The 23534-nt window shown below is 37.3% G+C and overlaps 1 protein-coding gene across 12 annotated transcripts in view; it reads right to left on the reverse strand.

Moving 5' to 3' along the window:
- The window catches only part of KCNIP4 (potassium voltage-gated channel interacting protein 4), a 430639-nt gene that overhangs the window by 26529 nt on the left and 380576 nt on the right, over positions 1 to 23534 (reverse strand). For 10 of the 12 annotated variants that reach the window (XM_071807360.1, XM_065837024.2, XM_071807362.1 and 7 more), the window contains one exon: positions 14203 to 14327. In XM_071807360.1, coding sequence (XP_071663461.1) covers positions 14203 to 14327 — 125 coding nt within the window. Of the gene's footprint in view, positions 1 to 14202; positions 14328 to 20230; positions 20333 to 23534 lie in introns of all 12 variants that reach the window. The other 2 variants (XM_065837021.2, XM_071807355.1) reach the window with 1 other exon arrangement.

Consider the following 23534-nt stretch of genomic DNA (forward strand, 5'->3'; position numbering starts at 1 on the left):
GCTAACATTCCTAACATTTTAAAATTATATTCTGTACCTATTTTAATCAATAAATTATTAATATTGTACTGATAAACAAAGAACTTTCAAGCTAATATGGATCTGGGTACACCAGAGAAACCAGAAATGGACTAAATTAGGGATTTTTTTCCCTATTTAAGCATAATTCATGCTCCATAATTACACTATGTCTATTTAAAGTAGAACACATACACATGATAGAACAAAGTGTACTTAAAACACAGTTATAGCTGAAAGAATTTAATATAATTTATACTATTTAATATAATTCTAAAAAAGCTTCCTGGAGTAAAATGAAGATTAATTAGTGTATTAGTGAGGCCTTTCCTACTTTGTAGGAGGACTGAGAGTCCCCGTACATTAATATGTGTAAGACACATGAAGATACTCAGAGTAGAAATGTTAAAAGCTCAAAATACAAGGTGGTATGTTTTTATTAGTAGTATTTTTATTTATTACACTGCTTGAAATTAATGCTATGAAATATTTAATTTGAAGGACAGTATTAATATTTTTTTCATCTGTGGAATATTATCTCTACTACGTACAACAATATATGTTATAAATATGAATATGTTTATAATGATCTATTTTTAGCTTGATGGATTTTCACTCATTTTCTTTAATGAATAAACTGTGTTCAATTACATTGAAAACTGTTGATGTTTTTAATTTCAATTATCATTTCTACTTTTTGTGTTATCAGGAAAGGGACAGCTATTAATTTAACCTCCTGTCTATTGAAACTGAATTAGTTGGTTTTTTTTTTCTGACTTGGTTTCTCATCTTAGTTTTCTCAGGAATGGGCTACAGAAAAAAGCTTTGAGAACACCTTTTCTTTATTGAAACAGTTCTTGGCTTACATTTAAAAAAATAACTTCTATACAATCACTGTTGTAACCAAACAGCGATGAACGATGAAATATGTTAACCAAAGGTATTATATACATCAGATCAAACTTATCTGATAACTTCAAGAGGGCCAAAATTTCTTCCCCAAATAGCTTGCTATTGTTTTCAATTATTGCAGAATTAAGCCCTATAGTTCAGAACATTAAATAACACCTTAGCCTTGTACAGTTAAATACATTTGTGAGCCTTTAGAGCTAGCAATGGAGATGAAGAAATACTTTATTTAAGCTTTGTAGAAGTTGCATGAGATGAAAGACATATAGAGAAATAAAAAAGGAGGGGGGTTTTGGTGAAATGGTTAGGGATGGTTGTCTCAAATAGTCTTTCGTCCCCACTCTAAAGCCTTCCTATGTCTTTGCCTATGTATGGTTACAGGTGTAAAGCATAAGCAGTTTTTCAAGGAGGACCTAGAACACAGGAGGCGTCTCAAAACAGAGTGCGCTAATTACTGGGTCTAGAGGGACATCCTTCTTTTTGATCTTTGCTCCCTGATCTAAATTATAGTAGAATTATTTCAGTTAAAGGCTCACAGCGGCCACACTTTGGGTTGTTGCATTATCATTTCTGTCACGTAAGGTGTAGACTCATTCTATAGCTCAGTGGCAACAGTCTACATTTCTAGGAACATCATGGAAGTCAGTGGATTACAAAGCATCAATCTCCATTGACATCCATTGGTTAAAATACATCTAAAAACTCCTCTCAAACCTTGTCTCATCAGGTAAAACACAAAACTTCTTGCTTCTATTTAGCCATCTATAGAAGAATTATGGTAATGCTTCCCAACAGCACAGTGAGGATGTGCCTCCCACTGGAAGATGCTCTCATGAACAAACGCCTCTTGACACCCCTATGGCAATTTCAGAGAAAAACAAGCAGAAATAAAGAAACTGGCTCACATCCAGTGTGTGTGGCTTCACACAGTAAATAACAATCAACACTTTGGCTGCTTCCACGGTGCAGTGGGTGAGATGCCAGCAACACTTTTAATCAGCACATTTCTTTGTTCAGCAATGCCCGCTAACTAGTGTAATTTTTAGTTTCCTATTATTAGCACTGGCAGGAAGTCAACAGTAAACAACATAACTAAAGATTTGAACTTAAAAGCTCACCCCGAAGCTTGAGACACCAAACTGTATGGATGAGTCCCTGGCCTTACTTGAGCAGAATGATGGACATGAGCAGTCCTTAACAGAAATATTTAAGTCAATTCCATACCTTTTTTTTTTTTCTTACATGAGGGAGTTAGAATTCAGAAGTTCAGTTGTTGCTTTTGTTTTCTCTAAAAGCTCCTTGTAGCCTTAAAGAGTGGAAGATTCACCGAGGAAGCAACTGTACTAACAACCCTCTGCCAAATGTTACCAGGCTTGCACCTTGTTCAGCGTTCAGAATTCAGAGAAGGGCAATGAGCAGGTGAGGCATCTAGAGAACAAGTTTTATGAGGAGTGGCTAAGAGAACTGGGACTGTTTAGTCTGGAGAAAAGGAGGCTGAGAGGAGACCTTATCGCTGTCTACAACTACCTGAAAGAAGGTTGCAGCATGGGGGGTGTTGGTCTCTTCTCCCAAATAGCAAGTGACAGAATGAGAGGAAATGTCCTCAAGTTGCACCAGGGAAGGTTCAGATTGAATACTGGGAAAAAATTCTTCATGGAAAGGGTTGTCAGGCATTGGAACAGGCTGTCCAGGGAAGTGGTTGAGTCACCATCCCAGGAGGTGTTTAAACGATGTACAGATGAGGTTCTTAGGGACACGGTTTAGTGCTAGACTTAGGTTATGGTTGGACTTGATGGTTTTCACGATCTCTTCCAACTGAAATGATTCTAAGATTTGATGATCATGATTACTAATATTTTATAGCCATAACTGAAAATGAGAAAGCCTAAATTTAGCACAAGGTATTTATGAAGCAACCTCAGTGTGTCAGGGGTGAAAAAAAGAACTATATTAGAAATAAAATGCTGATCTTATTTTTTTTGTGTTTGTCAGAAAGATGGATGTTGATACTAAGTATTGACAGCAAATTCGCTTTAATCATGAAGTAAGAAGTCTGTGAGTTTTGCATTCCCAGGACACATGTCTGAATGAAAGACAATCAGCCTAGAAGTGTGTCCTAGCTCATGTTATTCCGGTATTTTTCAGAGTGCTGGTTCTTGGTTTCTTTCAAAGACATGCAACGGTAAAGGCATACAGATAAATATTTGGTTAGTGCCAAGTACGGTGAAAAGCACCAAAGAATTTCAGCTCCTTCGGAATTCTCTTAGCTCAAAGAAATCCCAAAGAACATAAAATTCTGTGGGGAGCAGGTTAGAAACTGGAAATCAAACATTGTGCTCATTATTTATATTTTACATATTAATACATTTATCCTTGAATAAACGCTTTTGCTTTCTCTACTACTCACAACACTTTCTCTCAGAAGGCCCCAGCTTTACAAACATAAGAACAAAAGTGCATACCTGCATAAATATTTATAAAACTGAACCTGACGTTAGCATAAATAGGACCTGATTGACCCAGTACAGTGGTAAAAATCAGAAGCAATCAAGGCAATGATGTGTATGAAGCTGTTGTAAGTGAGAGGGAGATGTGGTCCATAGTAAGAAATGCCTCCTCCCTGTTCACACAGTTAGGGCCCTGTGCCTCATCCTGGAGGCTCCCTGGCATTCAGTGTCTGTCACAGGCTCCTCTCTCTAGATACCAAAACCTCACTGTCCCATCTACTCTTGTCCAGCCCGTCAGCACACCACACTGACACCTCCTTTATTCTGTTGCCCAAAGGTCTCCCCAGATCATGGATCTACAATATAGAGAAAACACTTGATCACTAGAGTTCTACTGTTTATGGTGATCATGGAAGGGCCAGAGTGTACTTCGTGGCAATACTTTGGGCCATAAACCTAAATACCTGTAGGAAGGAGGAATGAACAGTTCCATAAGACAGGAAGTTCTATTACTACTTACAAAGACATTGTTTCTATAATTCAGTAAAAATACGTGAAAAAAGCATTTGAATGGGATTTGAAGTTTACTCAGGAATATGAACTGATAACTTTTTTTAGCACAGCAAAAAATGTAAATAAACTACATAAATCTCCTTTGGACTGTTCTGAAGCTCTCCTTGTCTCATATGTGGGTACTTGATACATTGCTTTTGGCAGTACATCTAAAATTTGCAGCATAAATCAAGTAATTGGAACTGAACACTGAGATAAACCAAAATAAATGGTAATTGATATTTGCTAGCATACTTTTGTGAAAACATGAACAATATAGAGAAACAAAAAAGAAGCAAAAGATATTTCCCACTTAAAACAGATAAAAAGAATAGGAAAAGACTACTAGATACATCTAAACAAGAGTTATCTATCATACAGGGTAGGCCGAAGAAAGAGATTTAATTTCTCATTATTCCTTATGGAGATTCATTGAGGCTGAAATTGCTGGGAATAAAAACTGCTTGCAAAACCTTCTAAGTTTATGGCACATAAAATTTGTCTTTGTTCCATAGCTGCAGCTTCTGAGAACAGAATAAGAAAATAAGGGTGTTATAACTTGGGCTCCATTACAGTGGATGGTACTACATCTCTTGTTCAGTGAAGCAGATGCTCTATGACTTGATTTATTTATTTTCAACACTACTGGAAGTACAGCAGATTTTTTGGAAATGAGATTCGTTGTGGTTATTTGATCAAGTATTAGGAAAGATATGAGATTCAAATCTGGAGAGCTATACTACTTAAAGAAACAGAAAAAAAAATTGATCCCTGTGCATAAGCTTCTAGCCTGTTAATGGACTGTTTAGTTTTGAGACAGTTACATTAACAGAAAAGGGATGGGCTTCAGTCTCTGGTCAGAGATGCATAAATGGAACAAGTAAATAATTGTTAGAAATATCACACAGAGTGCTTCCTAGATCGGTGTTCTTTCAGGCATGAGGTTACTGTCATTTCAACTTGACACATATGGAGCTTGGTCACAGAGAGGAAGACTGTCTCACACAAATTCTGCCCACAGAACACCCATTTCACTCTTAACACTGACAAATTCAGCATTCAATATTGTTTCCTGTAAGAACGAACTTCGCTATCTCCAGATCCTGGGAAAGTTCAGTTTCCCACAGCCACCAGCCCCCCTACTGGTGCTCCCCACTTTGTTCCCAGGGTATGTTTGAGGAGGCTTTGATCAGAAGCTGAGAAGCAATCTCTCAGATAGCCAGGGACACTCTAAAAGGTTTTGGCTGTCAGACCAGAGACATTAAATTAAGCAGTTGTCAATGTGGAGCCCATGCAGGCAGCGAAGCAATGGCATAATGCTCTCTTGCAACTCAGGCGGCTTTTTAGTGTGATAGTTAGGGCTTTTAAAGGTGTGTGGCAGTTAATAAGCCATCCAGAGAGCCAAACGACTCGAGTCTTTAGACTTCTAGTTTCATGCTGTGTTTACTGAATCATGCTGTCTTCTGAGTTATTTGCTCCTATTTCTTCTGTTACACTCACCGTATCTAAGGTTCTTTAAGTATATTTCACAATGGAATTGACTGGGTTGAATAAATTCTCTTACTTGAAAGTTAACATGAGAATCATTCACATAATTGGAGTGAAGAGCAACTGTGCAAATGTCCAGCTGATCTATAGAATATGGGCTCTGTTAGATACTGCATTTCAGACTGTCACTCAAAGGTAGATGCTGGTTGGCCCAAGACTTGTAATGAACTTCCATGAGACTGAAAGACTTGACCTTGATGCTACATCACTTGTGATTTGCTGTTTTATTGGAAGATTTACCACTGTTTATTTTTAGCACAGAGGTAGCATAGATCTAAAGACATTTCTAGTCAGAAATTAATACTGTTGAAATCAAGAAAGGACTTTTGGTGATTTCACTGCTTTCTGACAAAACCTACAATTGCTGATTTTGCTTAAATTGCTTAGGAGTTTAACCAAGAAAAGAATATAAAGATCTAAAATTACTCAGAAATTCCTAGGATCCAGAACAGATCCCTGAGTCCAGCACAAACAAGATTTTTGTCTATAAAGTTTTGAAGTAATCAGGACCCAAATGGTCCAACTGCACCATCCAGAAGTATGACCAGATGATGTGTTTATTCCCTGTGCTCTGGTTTTACAGGCTTAGGCTGCACACCTGAAAATATGGATGTCTACTTTGTGTCCTTGAATTGCAGTGTAACAGGGAGACAACTTAGTAGAGGATTTAGTATGGAATTATAATCTTTTATATAAAATCTCTTTAAAAGTAAGAAAACCAGTAGCAAGAAATCCAAGTAGAGGGATTTTTTTGAACACTCTTTTCTCAACTGATGAATTGGCCCACTAAAACATTTTATGATAAGCTGTGTGTTATATTGTGCAGTGTTTATAGCAGTTATATTCATCTCTCTTCATGAAGAAAAGGGGACAAATGGGAGAAAAGAGAAAAAGGGCTGTCTCCTCACTAAATTTAGTATCACAGCATCATCAGTGGTGCAGTGCACCAAATTTTACTTCTCTAATGTACGTGATTACTCAGAAACCGAAATCCAACAATTTCACATAACTCCAGTCCGAAGCTTTCTAATGCTTAGTCCAGATGCAGCAAAAAAAATAACTGCAATGAGCTGCAGCCAAAGAATATATTGTGCTGCTCATGTATTGTAGTACATAAACATTTATATTCCTCAGTTATCACATATGGATGCACATGAAAGCTCTGTGGCAGAAAACAGCTCCACCAGCAGATGAGTTACACTGAGCAGCTGGCTGGCAGAGCAGAAAGCATCCACTGTGCATCAAATGCCAGCCTGGCATGAGTGATGGCACGTTGCCCCATCAGCCCTGCTGAGAGCACAGCACAGGGTACTGCCAGTTTCAAACAGGAGGGACTGACACAGACACAGAGCAATACAATTCCACCAAAAATACAGTACTGGCATCTTTAGAGTAAAGAAGAACTTTAGAGGTATTTGGTGCTCTGCACTATTATTGATACTAGGTGCTTAAACTCACGCTCTTTTTTATGTGCTGCTTAATCAGCGACATCTACATTTTTAAGACTTAATTCAGAAGTAAGCAGTCACTATTATGAAGACATGGTGGATGACAGTTTTTCCCCAGTGAACACAACGTGAAGTATCTCCATGAACACCAGTAAGTCATGAGGTGAATAGACGTGTAGGGGCTGAGTTCATTATTAACTTTCAAAGAGAAGATCTCCGTCTCTGCCAGCAACTGTGAAACTAATTGAAATGAGTACCTCCACTGAAAGCATGATGGTCTGTAAATTTGTGACAACTGACAACTGTATGCTAGATCTGTCAAAGTGCACCTCCAAATTATTTTTAGTCTCATATTTGAAAAGTTTCAAGTTCCTTGACTAACTCTTGAAGGAAATATATAATGACTGTAAGCATTATTTATTGCTCAGTTTGTTAAAAGATTTTCGCATAGCCTTGTTTGAAAAATGGAACAGTTCTATCTAAGCCCTTAGTAAATGAATACCAGTGCTTTTGAAACATAATAGCAAAATTTTGCCTTGGCATGATTGTTTAAGTTTTTCTTTAGTCATCTAAAATTGAGAAAACAATTGATCTGAAGCACAACTGATAAATAATAACTTTGTATTATACAATCAGGGTTTGAGCTATGTGCATTATACATGTCATCGAAAATGCTCCCTAGATAGAAAAAAAATACATACAGAAATATGTCTGTTGACAGCAGACATGATATCTGGCTTCCAGGTTTACTTGTTTGGAGTTTCATTGTGCATTCTATTTTACTGATGTTTCTATGATACAAATTTAACAGATTTATGTGCACAAGGCACAACCTATTCAGGTGTTATCACTGTGTCTATTTCAAAAGACAAGTTATTGGTGCTTCTTTGTAAATACAGCCTCTTCGAGATGACAACACTGCTGTTCACACATGACTTGTGCAGAGGGGTCAGCCCCTCTTTAAAACCTTTCTGCACAATATAGGCATGTTTCATGCACTGTTACCCAGTAGAACAACCCAATGCCTGTTTCATATTCAGAGTCGCAGAGTGATAGAGGTCAAACGTTTTTAGTGTTGTTTCATGTTAGGCAGGAGAACTAGGTGGGAACCTTTGACTGATCTATATTTCTCTTACAGGCTCTCCTCTTTTTGATCAGCTCCAAGCTACCTCATCTGCAAGAACAAGCCTTGGAGGACCAATATGAGGGGCAAAATATTCTTGCACTAGTGCCATTGTCACTCATACTCAGTGTTTTTTTTTTTTCTGTCTCTGGTATGTATTAATATTGAATATGCATTTATTTGTTTCAATACAAACACATGGATTCAGTGTAGAACTGAATGAGACCACAATGAACTGAAGACATTCCACTGACTCTGTGGGATGCAGGACACTGGTGACTCAGAGACAGCTGATCCAACCTAAAGTGTTATTTCTTGTAGTGTAAAACAATCAGTTACACAATACGCAGAATTTCAGAGATACAAACAAAGATGAATATGTTGTCCTTGCCCCTTGTTGGGCTTTAGAACAGGTAGAAAAGATTAATTAAGAAAGCAAAGAAAACTGAATGGACTTTCAAAATCTTTGTTTGGATCATCACAGAGATATTCAAACTCTTTGCATTATAATTTTTTTTACAGTCAAATGCCTATGTCCCTTGTCAGCTTTTAGTGTCTCTCAAATATAATGCAAAGGGACACATATTCCATTTGTACTAATGTCCTGGTTTTGTTAAAAACAAGACCAGTTCTCTTTCAGTGATTTTCCTTTTAGCCTGCACATTTTTTCCTCGGATGTTGTACTCGGTGCTGATAAGAGACCAATGGAATGCTGAAGAAGTTAATATTTAGATTTATTACTATGGTAGCCAAGAAAGACTGATAAGTTTTCCCATGCTCCATTGTGGGAGGGGCGTGTTTGAGGAGGGGTGGATGGAACAGGTGACTAAAACTGATCAACTGAAGTATTGCATCCCATAATCATCATACCCCCTCTATAAGAGGGTGATCACGAGGGTCACTCTCTCTTTGACCATGGCCGGTATCTAGAGAGGACCCTGCCTGTGTGCCTGTGATCCACAGGCCTCAGGCCCTGCATCCCTGCAACCAGGTTCCAGTTTGCTGTGAAGTCTCACCCATGACTTCCGGGGGCCTGAGTTGCACCTGCCGAAGCCGCCAGCTCCGCACACCCAGCTCTGCTGCTGGAGTGACGCCAACTCCACATCGAGCATTCGAGATTGGTTTTGTATATTTTGCATGTATTCTCTATTTATTAGTAGCATTAGTAAAACCATTTAATACTCTCCAACTTGAAGTCCAAGTCTCTCTTCCTTTCCCCTTATCTTTCCTATAATCTTGCCAATCTAAAGGAAAGGGGTGGCAGGAAGTGAGGTGGTAACAGGGAGCATCTGCCATGGTTTATTGCTGCCTTGCCTTAAACCATGACAACTAAATAACTTCTTACCAAGACACTTATTATCTTATAAACTACATTTGAAACACAGAAGTAAAAGACAGAATACTACATCTCTATCAGTCATAGATCAGAGGCTGTGCAAACAGAATAGTCATAAAGGTAAAAGTTATCTGTATGTAGGACACGGAGATACCTTTCTCATACCTCTTTTGTTACCAAGTAAGCTTCAGTTACAATGAGTGAGAGAAATTTAGTGTCCCTAGAATATCATGCATGCAAATATATAAGGAAAGTTAAAATATTCTGGCAACTTTAACTTCACTACCCCCAAAGTCACATGGAGATGTTTCAGGTTTTGCATAAACTACTGCATATACCGAAAAATGCACAGTATATACCTAACCTTCATCTTAATCAAAAACAAAAGATTGCAGGAACAGAGAAATTATTTATACAGTGGGAATTATTTTTATTCACTGCACCAACTCAATCTTCTTCTTCATTATTGGAAAAATAGTTGATTAGATAAATCACGTACTTTCTCCTCACTTTTTTTTTTTTCCTGTAAGATGCTAACAGAAGAACAAACAAAAGGGAAGGAATTTTCCAGAAAAGGACAATGAAAATACTTATATTTCATCATGCAAAACTCAGATGCTGTAGACAATAGTGAAATAACCTACTAAACAAGCTTGCATTAACTTTCTGTGATACTCACAAATGCAACATACAGTAATACGATGCTTCCACCAAACCATAACCGAAATGGAAAATTCTTTAAATAAATTAGCATATTTTGAGTGATGAAAAAAAAATGTTTTCTTACATGGATGGGTTGTATGATGGGAGAACCTATCTTTGAGCTGCAACATTATCAGAGTTATTATCTTACTGTCATTGTTTGCCTCATTTGCTAACAGCAATAGGGAAGAAAGGTATCGTAGAAATGCTGCTTCCCAATAAACGTCACGAGTATAGAGCTGCCAATTTAAAGCTACAATATGTATCCAGGGACATTTTTATGCATGCATGACTTCAATTTACACTTTCTCTGATACACAGCTGGGTAAGATCAATGTTCATCAAAAACCCTTTCACTTTTCCAGGAAAGTCCAGCAGTTTCACAACACAGAGTTTGATAGAATTCTTGATGAGAATAATCAACCAAAATTAAAAGATCATTAACATTTAAGTTCAGTACAGGAGTATCTTTTGTGCAGTAAAAACATTATCTAAGTATTTTTAAAATTGAAAATGTGCTATAGCTCAGGGACATTTTAAAAAACCCTCAGAGATCTATCAATGGACAAAAGAGAAAGACAGACCACATGTTGAGTGCGTGCTTGATAGTCTGTGCAATTTATTGTGAAGTACCACTTGTACTAGGCCTGCCACAGAGCCATTGGTTTGAAAGGTTAATGACTGCAGCAATCACAATTTCAATTTACAAGAAATGGGATGACAGGAAGCCAAATACAAAATGGAAAGGTCCCACTGTGATGGCAGCTGAGCAACAATTCATCAACAAGAGTGCAGAAGCACTGTGAAACCAGAGTGCTGGGGACAACATTTTGAGCCTGGGGAGGGCTTAGGACTTGTGTTAGACTCATTTTTGAAGGATAGTATAGAAGCTTTAAAATGGCTAAATGACCAAATATAAGCATAAACTCTCCCTTGGTTCTTGTAATAGTTGTTAGGTCATCTGAAGATGCTTATCCCACCTCCTTTAGTGTATCTTCTCTTATATTTTAAACATCGACCTTGGCTATTACCAAAACAGCCATTGCCAAGGTAGGCATTTCAATAACCTTTAGGCCTTTCCTGAAGTTATCCTCTACTTCTTGCTTCCTAAAGTGTCAGCTATACTACAGTGTGATCTGAGACTTTCTGAAGCTTTCATGTGTGCACATGTACACAGAGTTGCTATCTGAGACCCTAACTACTTCTGCTTGAATTACTTTTTTTGCTGGATTTGGCATGCAATTTGCCTATGCTGGAAAATAAAATTGATGAAAATATCTTTAAAGGTTTACCATTTTATTTTTCTATAAGTAAAAAACACATAGTAAACCAAATTGTGTAATCACCAGCACTACAGAAATAGAGGAGTACTTGCTGCTTTCTCATCTAAAGGCAGTCAGAACTATAAGTAAGTAATTTGAAGTCATAAACAATGAATAACTGGACTCAACCTGTGAGAACTTCTGGTCATACCCATGTCAGAACAAATATCCTAGAACTAGACAGGACTGAGGGAAATCAGCAGGCTGGACTGAGATTATATAGACAAAAAATTTTCAGTCAGGAAAAGACAGGACTAAGAGGGAAATGTGTAAGAGGTGTGTAAAACAGGGAATGTCTTGGAGATGTAATGATAATGGTTACTCATTTTCTCATAGCAGAAATACTATAGATACCTTATTAAAACAAAAGGCAGCAGGTATGACACAGAAATGAATTATTTTTCACAGAAGGCACAATTAGATACGAAGCTAATTTCCCACAGGATTCTGTAGATGTCAAAATACCCCAGTAGGTTCAAAAATAATTATTACAGTTTATGAAAGGAACTTCGGTTAAAGTATGCAAAATACAAAATGCAGTTACAACTTTCAGTATACATTGGTGCATGAAGCACACACGTGAAGCACACAGGGGTGGAGATATTGTCAGGATCAGAAAGAAGGGGAGTGAGAAGGGAGGTGGCCTGCGGCAGACAGAAGCGGATGACTGAGCGCTGTCAGAGGGAGACCATCTAAGCACAGGGCATGGGCAGCACTTTAATGCTGTATCGGTAGCCAACAGAGCTGCTCAAATCGTATTTGGTAAAAAACTAGATATGTGACAGGAAAATGAACTAATCCACATAGGCAAGCTGCTCATAGAGCTGTAGAGCATTTTGCAGTAAGAACTGATAAATATGAGAAATAAAACAAATGCCAACTAAACTGAAATCCTTCATTTCTGAAGTCTAATGCTTAGTCTAAAGACTACTACTTTAAATTGATTTACTTTTATAACAGTCATCAGCTGTAGTCATGCTATACAGCATTTCAGAATGCAATTAAAAATTTTGCAATAATAAAAACCACAAAAAAACTGAAGTTTATGCTCTTTGACACTAAATATTTGAAGTATATGCATGTCTTCAATTATCAGGTAACGATAAGGAAATGAAACACCTAAATAAAGATGTATTACCATTGACACTCCTTTGATGTAAGTAGAACTTACATTTTAGAACACAAAAGCATATGAAGAGCTGGAATTCCTCTTTTCAAAAAAAGAATGGTTAAACAGGAATAAATTAAAATATTTTCTTATAACCTATTCTCTTTCTCCATAGCTTATTTTATGCAGTGAATTATCAAGGTGCTTAATTTGAGACTCTAATAATAATTCATAGAGAAACAGACAGAAGGGTTATTTTATCCACTATACTTTGTACCTTTTTGCCTTAGATAATTAGAGACATTAGTTCATGATCTGCAATACCTACGGAATACTGTCATTAGCAAGGGAATGTTCTCTTGTACCCTGAGGAAATGAAAAGCTTTTAAGAGCAATCACTGTTAATCAGTAACATGCCAACATTATATACCTTCTGTAACTGAGGATGATATATGGACAAGACACATTAAGTGACTGTATTTTACTTGCATCATAGGCTTCAGATAAAAACGTGGTTTCAGAACATCCACTTGCATAGCTTGATATCTAAGAATTCTGTTAGATTTATATTTTTCTTGTACAAGCTATTGAAAATATTCTGATTCCATAGTTGAGCTTCATTGTGCTTTTAGCATTATACTTTGTTATACAATTTCACATGACTGGTAGATGCCAAAGGCAAGAAGGCGGCCCTTTTGTAAGGTTGAAAGAGAAATTAAATCAAAAGGTGATAAATGTAATTAAATTTATCTTTACCTCCAGCTCAGCAGGAGACTGAATACTTGCACAGTTGCGGTAATCACAAGCAAATACATGAATTAACATTACACAATCATTACTTCAATTGCTATTTATTCAAGTTTTTTTAATATCAAGTATTTTCTATCCAATGTTAATGGTAGATAGTATCCTATAGAAGTATTAATCACATAAAAGATTATAGAATACAGCAGAGACAAAAAAAAACAAAAAAGGCTACTTTTTTTTAAGAACGCAGCTTTTAAATTTTCTTTTCCTTCGTATAGCATTAATAAGATCAGGGACAGATTTTACTTTTGGTATAGAGCCAGAATTTAATACTTTGTGAAATCTTTTTGTATCTTATTTCTCTGCTGTACTCATGCACTGGGGTCCTCAGTGGGATCCCCTCTAACTAAATGGCTAATAGAACATGTATATTAGCAAAAAAAAGTCATTAATAATGACTCCCAGTAAAGGGATCTGACAAATTAATATACTTGAGGGGCCAGGAAGGACCAAAGAAGTCATCTAATACTGTTCACATAACAAAAAAGTCCTCTAATGCAATTTATGTCAATTACTTCTAGTGGCAGCTATTGTGAACACAAAAATCAAAATCTTTCTTCTCACTGACCAAATTCTTCAGGACTTCAATTTTCTCCCATTATTTCATCTTCCGACAAACAACTCCAACACAATTTTCAGTCTGTTCTTGAACAAAGTCCTACAAAACTAAGGTATAATCATTATCTTCTGGATGCTTTTCAATTTGTCTGCATCTTTTGGCTGTTAAACAGCCCAATTGTTGTACAGTGATTGTATCCTCACACAACCAGGCACACAGCATTAGCTACTGAATCCCATGAGCTTCATTGCCAGTCATTCTTATATGGCTGAGATTGCGGTGGCTTACCCTGTAAATGGATAGTAAATTTAAAAAGTGCTTACATTCTTGAACCCTCTATATAAGATCTGAAGTTCCTTCTTTGTGAATTTACTCTGTGCTTCCAGCAGTTCAAGAGCTTCAGGTCTATGTCGTACTGTGGCCATTTCCATTTCATCTTCTACAGTGTCTGCAGAACACAAGAGACAGAGAGTAAAGGTCAATAAGAAATACAGGATTTAGAAGTACCTAACCCTTACAGAAAAAAAAAAAAAGAATGTTAAATGACTTTCCTTTAAAGACCATCTTTTGCAACTTTAAAGACAAATGGCATATTCATTTTTAACCTTAGGGAAAGGGTATTTGTCTGCTCCAGTGGCTGCACAGAACATGGAACAGCAGTGATGATCCAGTAGTCTGAATACTATCACTTAGGTACAATAGCAATAAGCTGGAAAGCAAACTTTCTGCAAGGGCATGCATGACACATTCAGAATAATTTTTCTGTTTCTATGACTCCCTGAGCAAAGAAATTAATTTTATAAAACTTCAGTGACTCCCGAATACTGGAAATTTTCCCTTGGTACATTAATTGATGTGAATTGACTGTATCAGACTGGGATTCTCAGTTTTTTCTTTTGACTGTTCAGTTGTGCATTGGAAAGTATGTGAGATTGCTGTTTCGTATTCAACAGTACACCTTACTTTGAGTATTGTGTAACAAACCCTTCAGGGCAACATGATTATTCATGGTGAGGACCCAAAACGGGGAACATGAGTATTTTAGTGACCTCACCATTAGGTGAATATCTGGATATACACAATCAAGCCTTACAGCTGAGTCCAGCCCCAAAAGAATGCAAGAATGCAATACTTTTTTTTTTTTTTCCAGGCAGAGTTTTAAACGTGAAAGTTAAATAAAATAGCTAAAAAAATCTTACAGTATGTATTTTTATATGGCATGCCAGCCATATACCTGATCAAAAATATGTATGTGTGCATCTGTTTTTAAGTACTCCCAGTATTAAACATAGCTTATGTAGCACTCCAGACTAATTTAATCAAATCACTGCCTTATTCTGTTTTTTACCAACTACAGAAAGTAACCTGAGAGAAAACAAACACAGATAACTGTCACTTCTACAGTTCTGAAGACATACATTTTATTTCATCAGAGTATGGGAATCTGCATTCTTAAAGTTTTATTCAGTTCAGTTTTCATAAGCATAAAATATTAGAATACTCCATTAAAACCATATTATGCTTACATTGTCACATATTTTTGTTCTGCTACAATGCAGTAATAATAACTTTCAGCTGCTTGGGAGAAATCTGGCATCAGAAGATATAGTTCAGCTAAACAAAAAATGAACAGCCTTTAAATGGATATAATCAAAATATACAAACTATTTGGATAAATCTTCACAAAGTTGCAGGGCCTTGTCTTGAGTTCTCCTGTCAATGAGGTGTTGCTGTTGGCATTCATCTTGGGAAAGTGATCTCAGCATTACCTATAGTCTTATCTTTTATCGTCCATTTTGTGTTGACTTGCGGATAAGCTATAACATGTTTCTCATTTATTTTTCTTCATAGGTTATCTCAAGTGACTCATGGACAACTACCACCTTTGTGAAAACTTCCAATCTAAATGCTATTGACAAAAAACCCAACTGACACAACTCTGCATTTACCTTATGATGCTTGGTATTAGTTTTAAAGGGCCAGTATCTGAACTCACAAGATTATAAGAACATTTCAGTTCTCTTTTTCAAAGAGATTTTCTGACATTCTGAGGTGCAAAGGGAGAGTTTGAAAAGCTTGCTCTTATAGATGAAACTGGAATAAAGCTGGTTTGGATTTAAGAAGCTGTCTTCCTAATGTGGGAAAGGTATAGCAAAGTTCTTGAGCCCCATTTTAATTCTGCATAAAACATTCAGGATTTATATTGCAAGGTTTTAAAAGCAAAGTTTTTTAAGAGAGCTAAATTTTATACTCTTTATAATAGTCACTTAAGTCCCTGTCACGGAAACACTTCGAGGTTAACTTAAGGGACAACAGGGTCCAAAACAACTTTTTATTAAACCGGTGAGAAACAGGGTTTTAGCACTCCAAAAGTGACTTAAATACAGGTTCGGAGATCAGTTGAGGAAAATTATTAAGGGGCAGCAACCAATACAACAGGCGGTCCACAGAGTGCATGCACGTGGCTTCACCCAAAACAATGCCGGAGCCGGCCCTGAGTCCAGGAGGAGTACACACTTGCCTGAACACGGTGTGAGATTATTCTTAAAGAGATACACGTACTCGTAGTGAGTACGGAAAGTACACGTGCAAATGTGCACGGAATATATGTAGTCGCAATCCTGTGAGGGTTAATTTACTTAAACGTGCAATTGTGCATGGAATACTACACGTGCTTATGTGGAAGCACGGGAGGAAAGTACACTCGCGATTGTGCGAGGAAATAATTTAAAGTACGCGTGCAAATGTGCACGGAATATATATCTACTCGCAATCCTGCGAGGGTTAATTTAATTACACACATGGCGGCAAGGCAAGCGGAGTCTCAGTCCCGGGAAGCGGGGGCGGCGTGGCTCCTGGCGGCATTGGCTAAGCTCGTGCTCCGAGACACCTGCGACAATCAGCAAAGTCTCGACGAGAGTCCCGTTTTTATACTGGCTGATCAGACCTGACTGTAGGCATTCCAGAAGCTTCTCTGCACCCCCACGCTGGCTGTGGGGTGCCCCTGAAGCCTCCAAACATCCCCCACACTGGTCACAGGTGCCCAGCGGCTCACTGGCACCTCAGCACTCCCTTCTCCTAATGGCCCTGGCAGGGTGCTCTGGGGCCAAACAAAAGAAGCTGTTAGCCTCAAGTAATAGAGAGGGAGATGTGCCTACTTCTTCCATACTGAAGGCGGGGTGGGGGGGGAAGAGGAGGGTTTGCATCCTGCCACAGTCCCTATAACAATGTCATACACTGCATATGCAGCTCAATGATTTTTTTGTCAACTGCAAGTCAACGCAAGGTGCTGATACCAAATTGACAAAAGAGTCAACCTGAGAACAGATATTGTTTAAAAGTTATTTGTGTTTTATACACCAGGAGTTACGAGATTTAAACAGACTATTGTTTAGACAGAAAGGGACTAAACTGGGAAAGAGGTCTCTAAGCACCCATTTGTGAGACATCTGGCTACCTAGAGAGACATCTACAAGCTGTTCTAGAAGCTAAATGAATACACATAACAAATGTGAGGCTAGAGATAAACGCCAGACAATGCAATGCTGAGCACAGTGTTTGGTATATCCTTAGTAATAAACGTTTTTATTGTGTTTCAATGATTCAATAAGAATGTAGAAGACTGCAGTGGGATGATGTCTTTCTGTTAATGAAAAGTTTCAGTAAAACAGTCTTCTCACACTCTGTTTGTGTAGTCTTCTATAGATATAAATAATCCAAAAATAAGATCAACATAAACTACCACAGTGTCAACTATACTACAGCATTCATGAGTCAATTGAAGGCTTTTAATTTTTTCTTCACAGTTATGGTTGCCATTATCAAGGCTGGAAAGAAGAGCTATACTTTCAAAACTGTATGGAAATATATCAATTTCTAAGCATTAATGAAAAATTAGTTATTTCAGTTCTCTAGTTTCCTCAGCCTAAGAAAATTAAGAGTTTATTTCTTTTCATGAAAGGCTAACATTTGTCAACTGAAAAATAGAAGCAAGTGCATATTCACTCATATGTACATTAAACAAAATATTCTTACTGATTCATTAATGAGTAGTTTTCCAGCTAAATATTACAAACCGTTTTTGATGTATTTTCCACAGGAGCTATACTTTGAACCTTTCATTGTTCATTAAAGAACAAAATAGTAAAAGAAATGCAAAAAAGCAGACATACTCTTCAAGTAATGGCAACTGGAGAAGCATCTCCAAAGTTAGGGCTCAGTTCATGCCTGTAAAAATTGTGCACAAGCATTTGCCTGCATGAACCCCAAATTATAGCTCCCTTATCTATTCAATAACTGCATGCACACAAGCTTTTATTTTCCAGAATTGCTCTTGAATCTAGTCCTATCTCTAGCACATTAATTTAAAAATTTAGCTAAGGAAGGATGGATTTAAGTTTAGGCTTACAAAGCTAAAGCACAAAATAAGAAAAAGCATTCTTTGAGATACTTTGTTGAATGGCAATACTGAAATAAGACTTTATTCAAGTAACATTTTTCTGCACATATTGATAGAAGTGAAGTGCAGAAGTGCAAATTCAGGGTATGTATACTTCAACAAATTACTCCTTCTAAGAATATTACCCTAAATTTTTTTAAGGAATTCACATTATATGGTTGTTATTGCAGGTATTGCTGGCTTTGTTCCCAGTACACTACAATGTCGCTTCTTTCATACTAGCAGAAATCAAATAGCACATTATGTCAAAATGGGATAATAAAAATGTATGTCTACAATTATATTATTATTTAATATAATATTTTCATTTAGTATAATATTCTTACTTAATATAGCATTTCATTATTGATGAGAGCACAGATAAAAATGCTGAATGCATCTCTCCAAGCAGCTTCAAACAAACAGACCAAACCTTTTATTCCTTCTACTGTATTTCCTTTTTCTGTTCTATGCCACATTCCTGGAAATATGCAAGGTCAGGCTGGACAAAGCAACCTGATCTAATGAAATATGTCCCTGTCCATGGCAGGAGGATTGGACTAAATGATCTTTAAAGGTCTGTTCCAACCCAAGCCGTTCTGTGATTCCATGATACCTTTTATAGTCTAAGGCTATATTACTCAGGCTATGTAGCTGAAAGCAACTTCTACACAAAGAATTACTAGCAGGTGTCAATAACAGTAACTGACCTTTTTAAGCTACCTTGTTTTCAAGTAAAACACATCAGCTGAAGCCACCATGAAAAGAAACTGCACATCCACATTTTTAGTACTTTTCATCTTTGAGATGTCAAATAGCTAGAAAGGAAACCAAGTACCACAGACTTCTCTATAGAGGAAAATATGAAAAACAGTGAAGTAGCAAAAAGAAAGCCTAGATCCATACCACTGAAGTCTAGGCACTTAATAGGGGCCTGTGTTTGTAGCCGAGTTGCCTCAGGTTCCCCACAATCACTGGACAGAAGGAACTACTCTTGGAGGTATTTTTTACCGTAGATTGATTGATATGCTTTATGAGAAGAATATACAGGAAGCACAGGGACCACTAAGCTTGTAATTTTAGGTGTTCAGCTTAGTGACTAGAATTAAGCCAAATTAATCTAGACTGAATTGGGTCCACAGGGATATTTAAAAATCATTTGTATCAGCCAATTTATACAGAAAGACAATAGTGTTATTATTATAATTTATCTCTGTCTAGGTGTGTATATATATATATATATATGTATGTATGTATGCATCTACCCGATCTCCATCCCTCCTTCCTTCCCTCCCCCAATTTTTTATCTGTTAGCTACCCTGGAGAGATTTTATTTCCTCACAGCATATAAACACATTAAAGGTAGTGTCAGTGTGCTTCGCCTTTATCTCTACATTCATATATTTTGTTTTCAATCTCCTTTTTATTTTTCTTTCAGACACATCTGTTAGGTCTCATTCCCTCAATAGTGTGATGCTACATAGACAAAACCTGCAGAGCCAAGCCTTTCCTCCCAGACCAGTACTGCTGATATGATCCTGTCTATTGGACAACAAGCACACACAGACACATACACGCATGTACACAAAAAAATACCACTTTTCAAATACACTGGGAGCAGGTATTTAATTTAATGAGTAAATCACTTCTCAGCTAGCTTGTGGAGCTTAAGTGCCAACCCAGCAGCACCTATGTGGCAGACCCTGGCGCTGGTATCTTGCCATCCTGCTCTGCAGACAAATCTTTTACCAGCCCACAAATCTGTTCATCAATTCCTTTTAAACCTCAAAAGAGCACATGGTTACTTCAGCAGATATTTTGTCTCTCAAATGAGCAGTTAATGAAAGTATAACTTTTGATGCATGCAACCCTAAAAAAAAAAAAAAAAAAATCAAATTAAAAATAAAACTTGCTTTGAGTAACAGGAGATGTCGTTTTGGCAGCCGAGCAGGGCAAGAGCTTCATAAGTCGCTCTTTAATGCTGCGTTTGGTACTGTTCTGAGCGTAGAGGAAACCTAAAATATACATGACAGGACTGTTAACAAAGGCTTGAGAATAATTTTTGTACATGCTGCAGAGTTCATAATTATAGCAGAATCCCAATGGGAAAAAGCCAAACAGATGGCAGCCATCCTGAATTGCAAAGGGCAACCAGAATTTTTGAAGAGGACAACAAAATTGTTTTGTGTTTGTATCTTATCAATAAAGGGGATGTTTTTGCATGTCTGCACCTCTTAAAAAGTTCTTACAACCCACTTAAGTTCTTAGAACACACTTTAACACATCTAACAGAGAAATATCAAATTATGTATTTGAAACAACACAAGACTGTAAAAAAAAATTAACGCTGAAATATTTTGAAGACATATAAGTCTACTTGACTTTGAAGTTTAATATGGAAAACAAAACCAAATAAAATCTCAAAGATATCTTTTGTTGTCCTTTCTGGCAGTCTTCTAGTTCCATGGCTGAGTTTTCCCATATAATTCATTCAGAAATAACCAAGCTGGTACTTTTGCCTTTTCTGAATATTAAAATATCAACACAGATGTGTAGCCAGTCTACCTGTACTTTAATATTTGACATTCTACATACATATAAAACCAAGTATGCCTTATATTTTCATCTTTAGATTCTGACATGGCTGACTAGCTGATGTGCCATAAAGCAGGTGAACAGCATTACCCATATTTACTGTGAAGGCAACTGTCAGAGTAACTGCCTATAACATCTAACTAACCATTTTATACAAAATGGATGATATGAGCATTTCCTGGATAGATATTTGCTGTAAATGACAGACATCTGTAAAAGAGTTGTGCGGATGATTTTCCTGTGAAAGGTAGAACTCGGTTTGCTTTGTGCAACACCTGCACTTTTCATCTTGACTGCAGACATTCAAACACAAATGCTGCTCTGTGATGGCTCTTGCTACAATAGCAAGAATGCAAAACAGATGGGGCAATAAATAAAAAACATGACTGACAGTTCCTGTGCTAGTGGCACAGTCACCAGGATAATCCTGGGTTATCCCTGCTACCGCACTTGTGCTGAATACCAGTGTTCGTGACATGACATTGAATAGTTTCCTCTCTATCACCAAACCAGAGTTAGGACCTCCCACCTGTAACACTGAATGGAGCTTGTAAGCCATCTTGAGAAACTATGTACTTGTATTTGGGAAGAGAAGGAGAAAGTGAGAAGACTTTAAGGATCCTAAAACTTGTAAATTATAGAAAAAAAATTTCTCAGTTTGTGTATGAGAAAAACATTGAAGGAAAAACAATTAAAGAAATAGGGAAAACCAGGAAAGACTAAACCACAGCCTTAAAAAAATCAACCAATTACCATGCAAATTCTGCCTCTGTGAGAAGAGCAGCTCTGGTGAATGGACAAAACAATCCAGTTTCAGCACAAGGTCAGATGGCCCTAAATGACCATCTCTGGAAATGTCAAAACTTTTAGTACAAATAATAAGAATGAATACACTTAATATCTGTAGTACTTAACCACAAGCTCAACTCAGAAACACTGTGCAGCTAAATGCATTAAATAAAAGGCAATCTGTGATCTGACAAGTATCTCAAACTCCATACTTTTAGTTTGAGTACAAAAACTGAGCCTTTAAACAGATACCTTGTGGTATCAGCTAACAGAGTCTGCAGTGTGACCCTGTACCTGTTCTGTAGATATCTGAATAAAAAATATATATTTTTTAAATTAGGAATTCTTTTTCCATAGACATGATCTAGAAATATCTACTTCTAGCTTGTTAATTTAAGATTTCGCAGAATCACAGAATGTTAGGGATTGGAAGGGACCTCAAAAGATCATCTAGTCCAATCCTCCCACTAGAGCAGGAACACCTAGATGAGGTTACACAGGAAGGCGTCCAGGCGGGTTTTGAATGTCTCCAGAGAAGGAGACTCCACAAACCCCCTGGGCAGCCTGTTCCAGTGTTCTGTTACCCTCACTGAGAAAACATTTCTTGTATTTAAGTGGAATATCTTGTGTTCCAGTTTGAACACATTACCCCTTGTCCTATTGTTAGTTGTCACCAAGAAGAGCCTGGCTCCATCCTTGTGAGACTCACCCTTTACATACTTACAAACATTAATGAGGTCACCCCTCAGTCTCCTCCAAGCTAAAGAGACCCAGCTCCCTCAGCCTTTCCTCACAAGGGAGATGCTCCACTCCCTTCATCATCTGCATTGCCCTGTGCTGGACTCTTCAGCAGTTCCCTGTCCTTCCTGAACTGAGGGACCCAGAACTGGACACACTATTCCAGATGTGGTCTCACCAGGGCAGAGTAGAGGGAAGAAGAACCTCTCTCGACCTACTAACCAGCCCCCTTCTAATACACCCCAGGATGCCATTGGCCTTACTGGTGTCGAGTTACAACTGCTTTTAAATCACCTGCCCTTGCCGTGGTAACGCCCACTCCACGTCAGCTGCTCTCGCAAGGGCTGCCGGGATTTGCAAAGGTTTACTGTCCATGTATTGCCTACATAATTATATAGGTCCGCAACCTATGTAATTACTGAAGATGTATACAGTGCTTTCAAAAACCTAAAGGGATATATTATTTCCAAAGAGTTTGAAGCTTAAAGTATGGAGAAAGCAAACAATTTTATTACATTTATGCTCATACAAAAGCTCATGGAATTCTATGCAAACCATATAGGCTTTGCAGTGGTATGATCAAGATCAAAACTAAAATTAAATACATGCAAGAAAGTAGTATCAGAGGAGTAACTTAGGAGGACAATATAAGTTTTGTACTCACACAGCAGCTAATTTTAAATGATGACACTAAGATCAGGGCAGAAGTGAAGGAATTAGTTCATTTTCTCACAGTATGAGGAAATAAAATGGAAGCTTTTTGCTCCCAGTGGCTGAAATCAGTTTACTCTGCAGCTGTTACAGTCCACTGCCATGACTTCCTGATCAATACTACAGCTTTCAATGTGATTTTTAATGAGTAAAGGAGTACTTAATACAGAGAAAATGTTGCACACTGGGCCTATGCTGAGTCAGTGTTTAATATATGTTGAAACACTAAAAATGTTAATTAAGATGAAACATTGTAATAATTTCTATTAATTGTATAGCTATTTGCACAGTTCAAAATGGTGAGAAAAAGCTGTGGCCATTAAGAAGGTAATTAATCTAAGTTTGGATAAAATTTATTTATTTATTATATGGTAAGAGATTCTT

Source organism: Patagioenas fasciata, chromosome 4, assembly GCF_037038585.1.
Source record: "Patagioenas fasciata isolate bPatFas1 chromosome 4, bPatFas1.hap1, whole genome shotgun sequence".
Taxonomy (NCBI): domain Eukaryota; kingdom Metazoa; phylum Chordata; class Aves; order Columbiformes; family Columbidae; genus Patagioenas; species Patagioenas fasciata.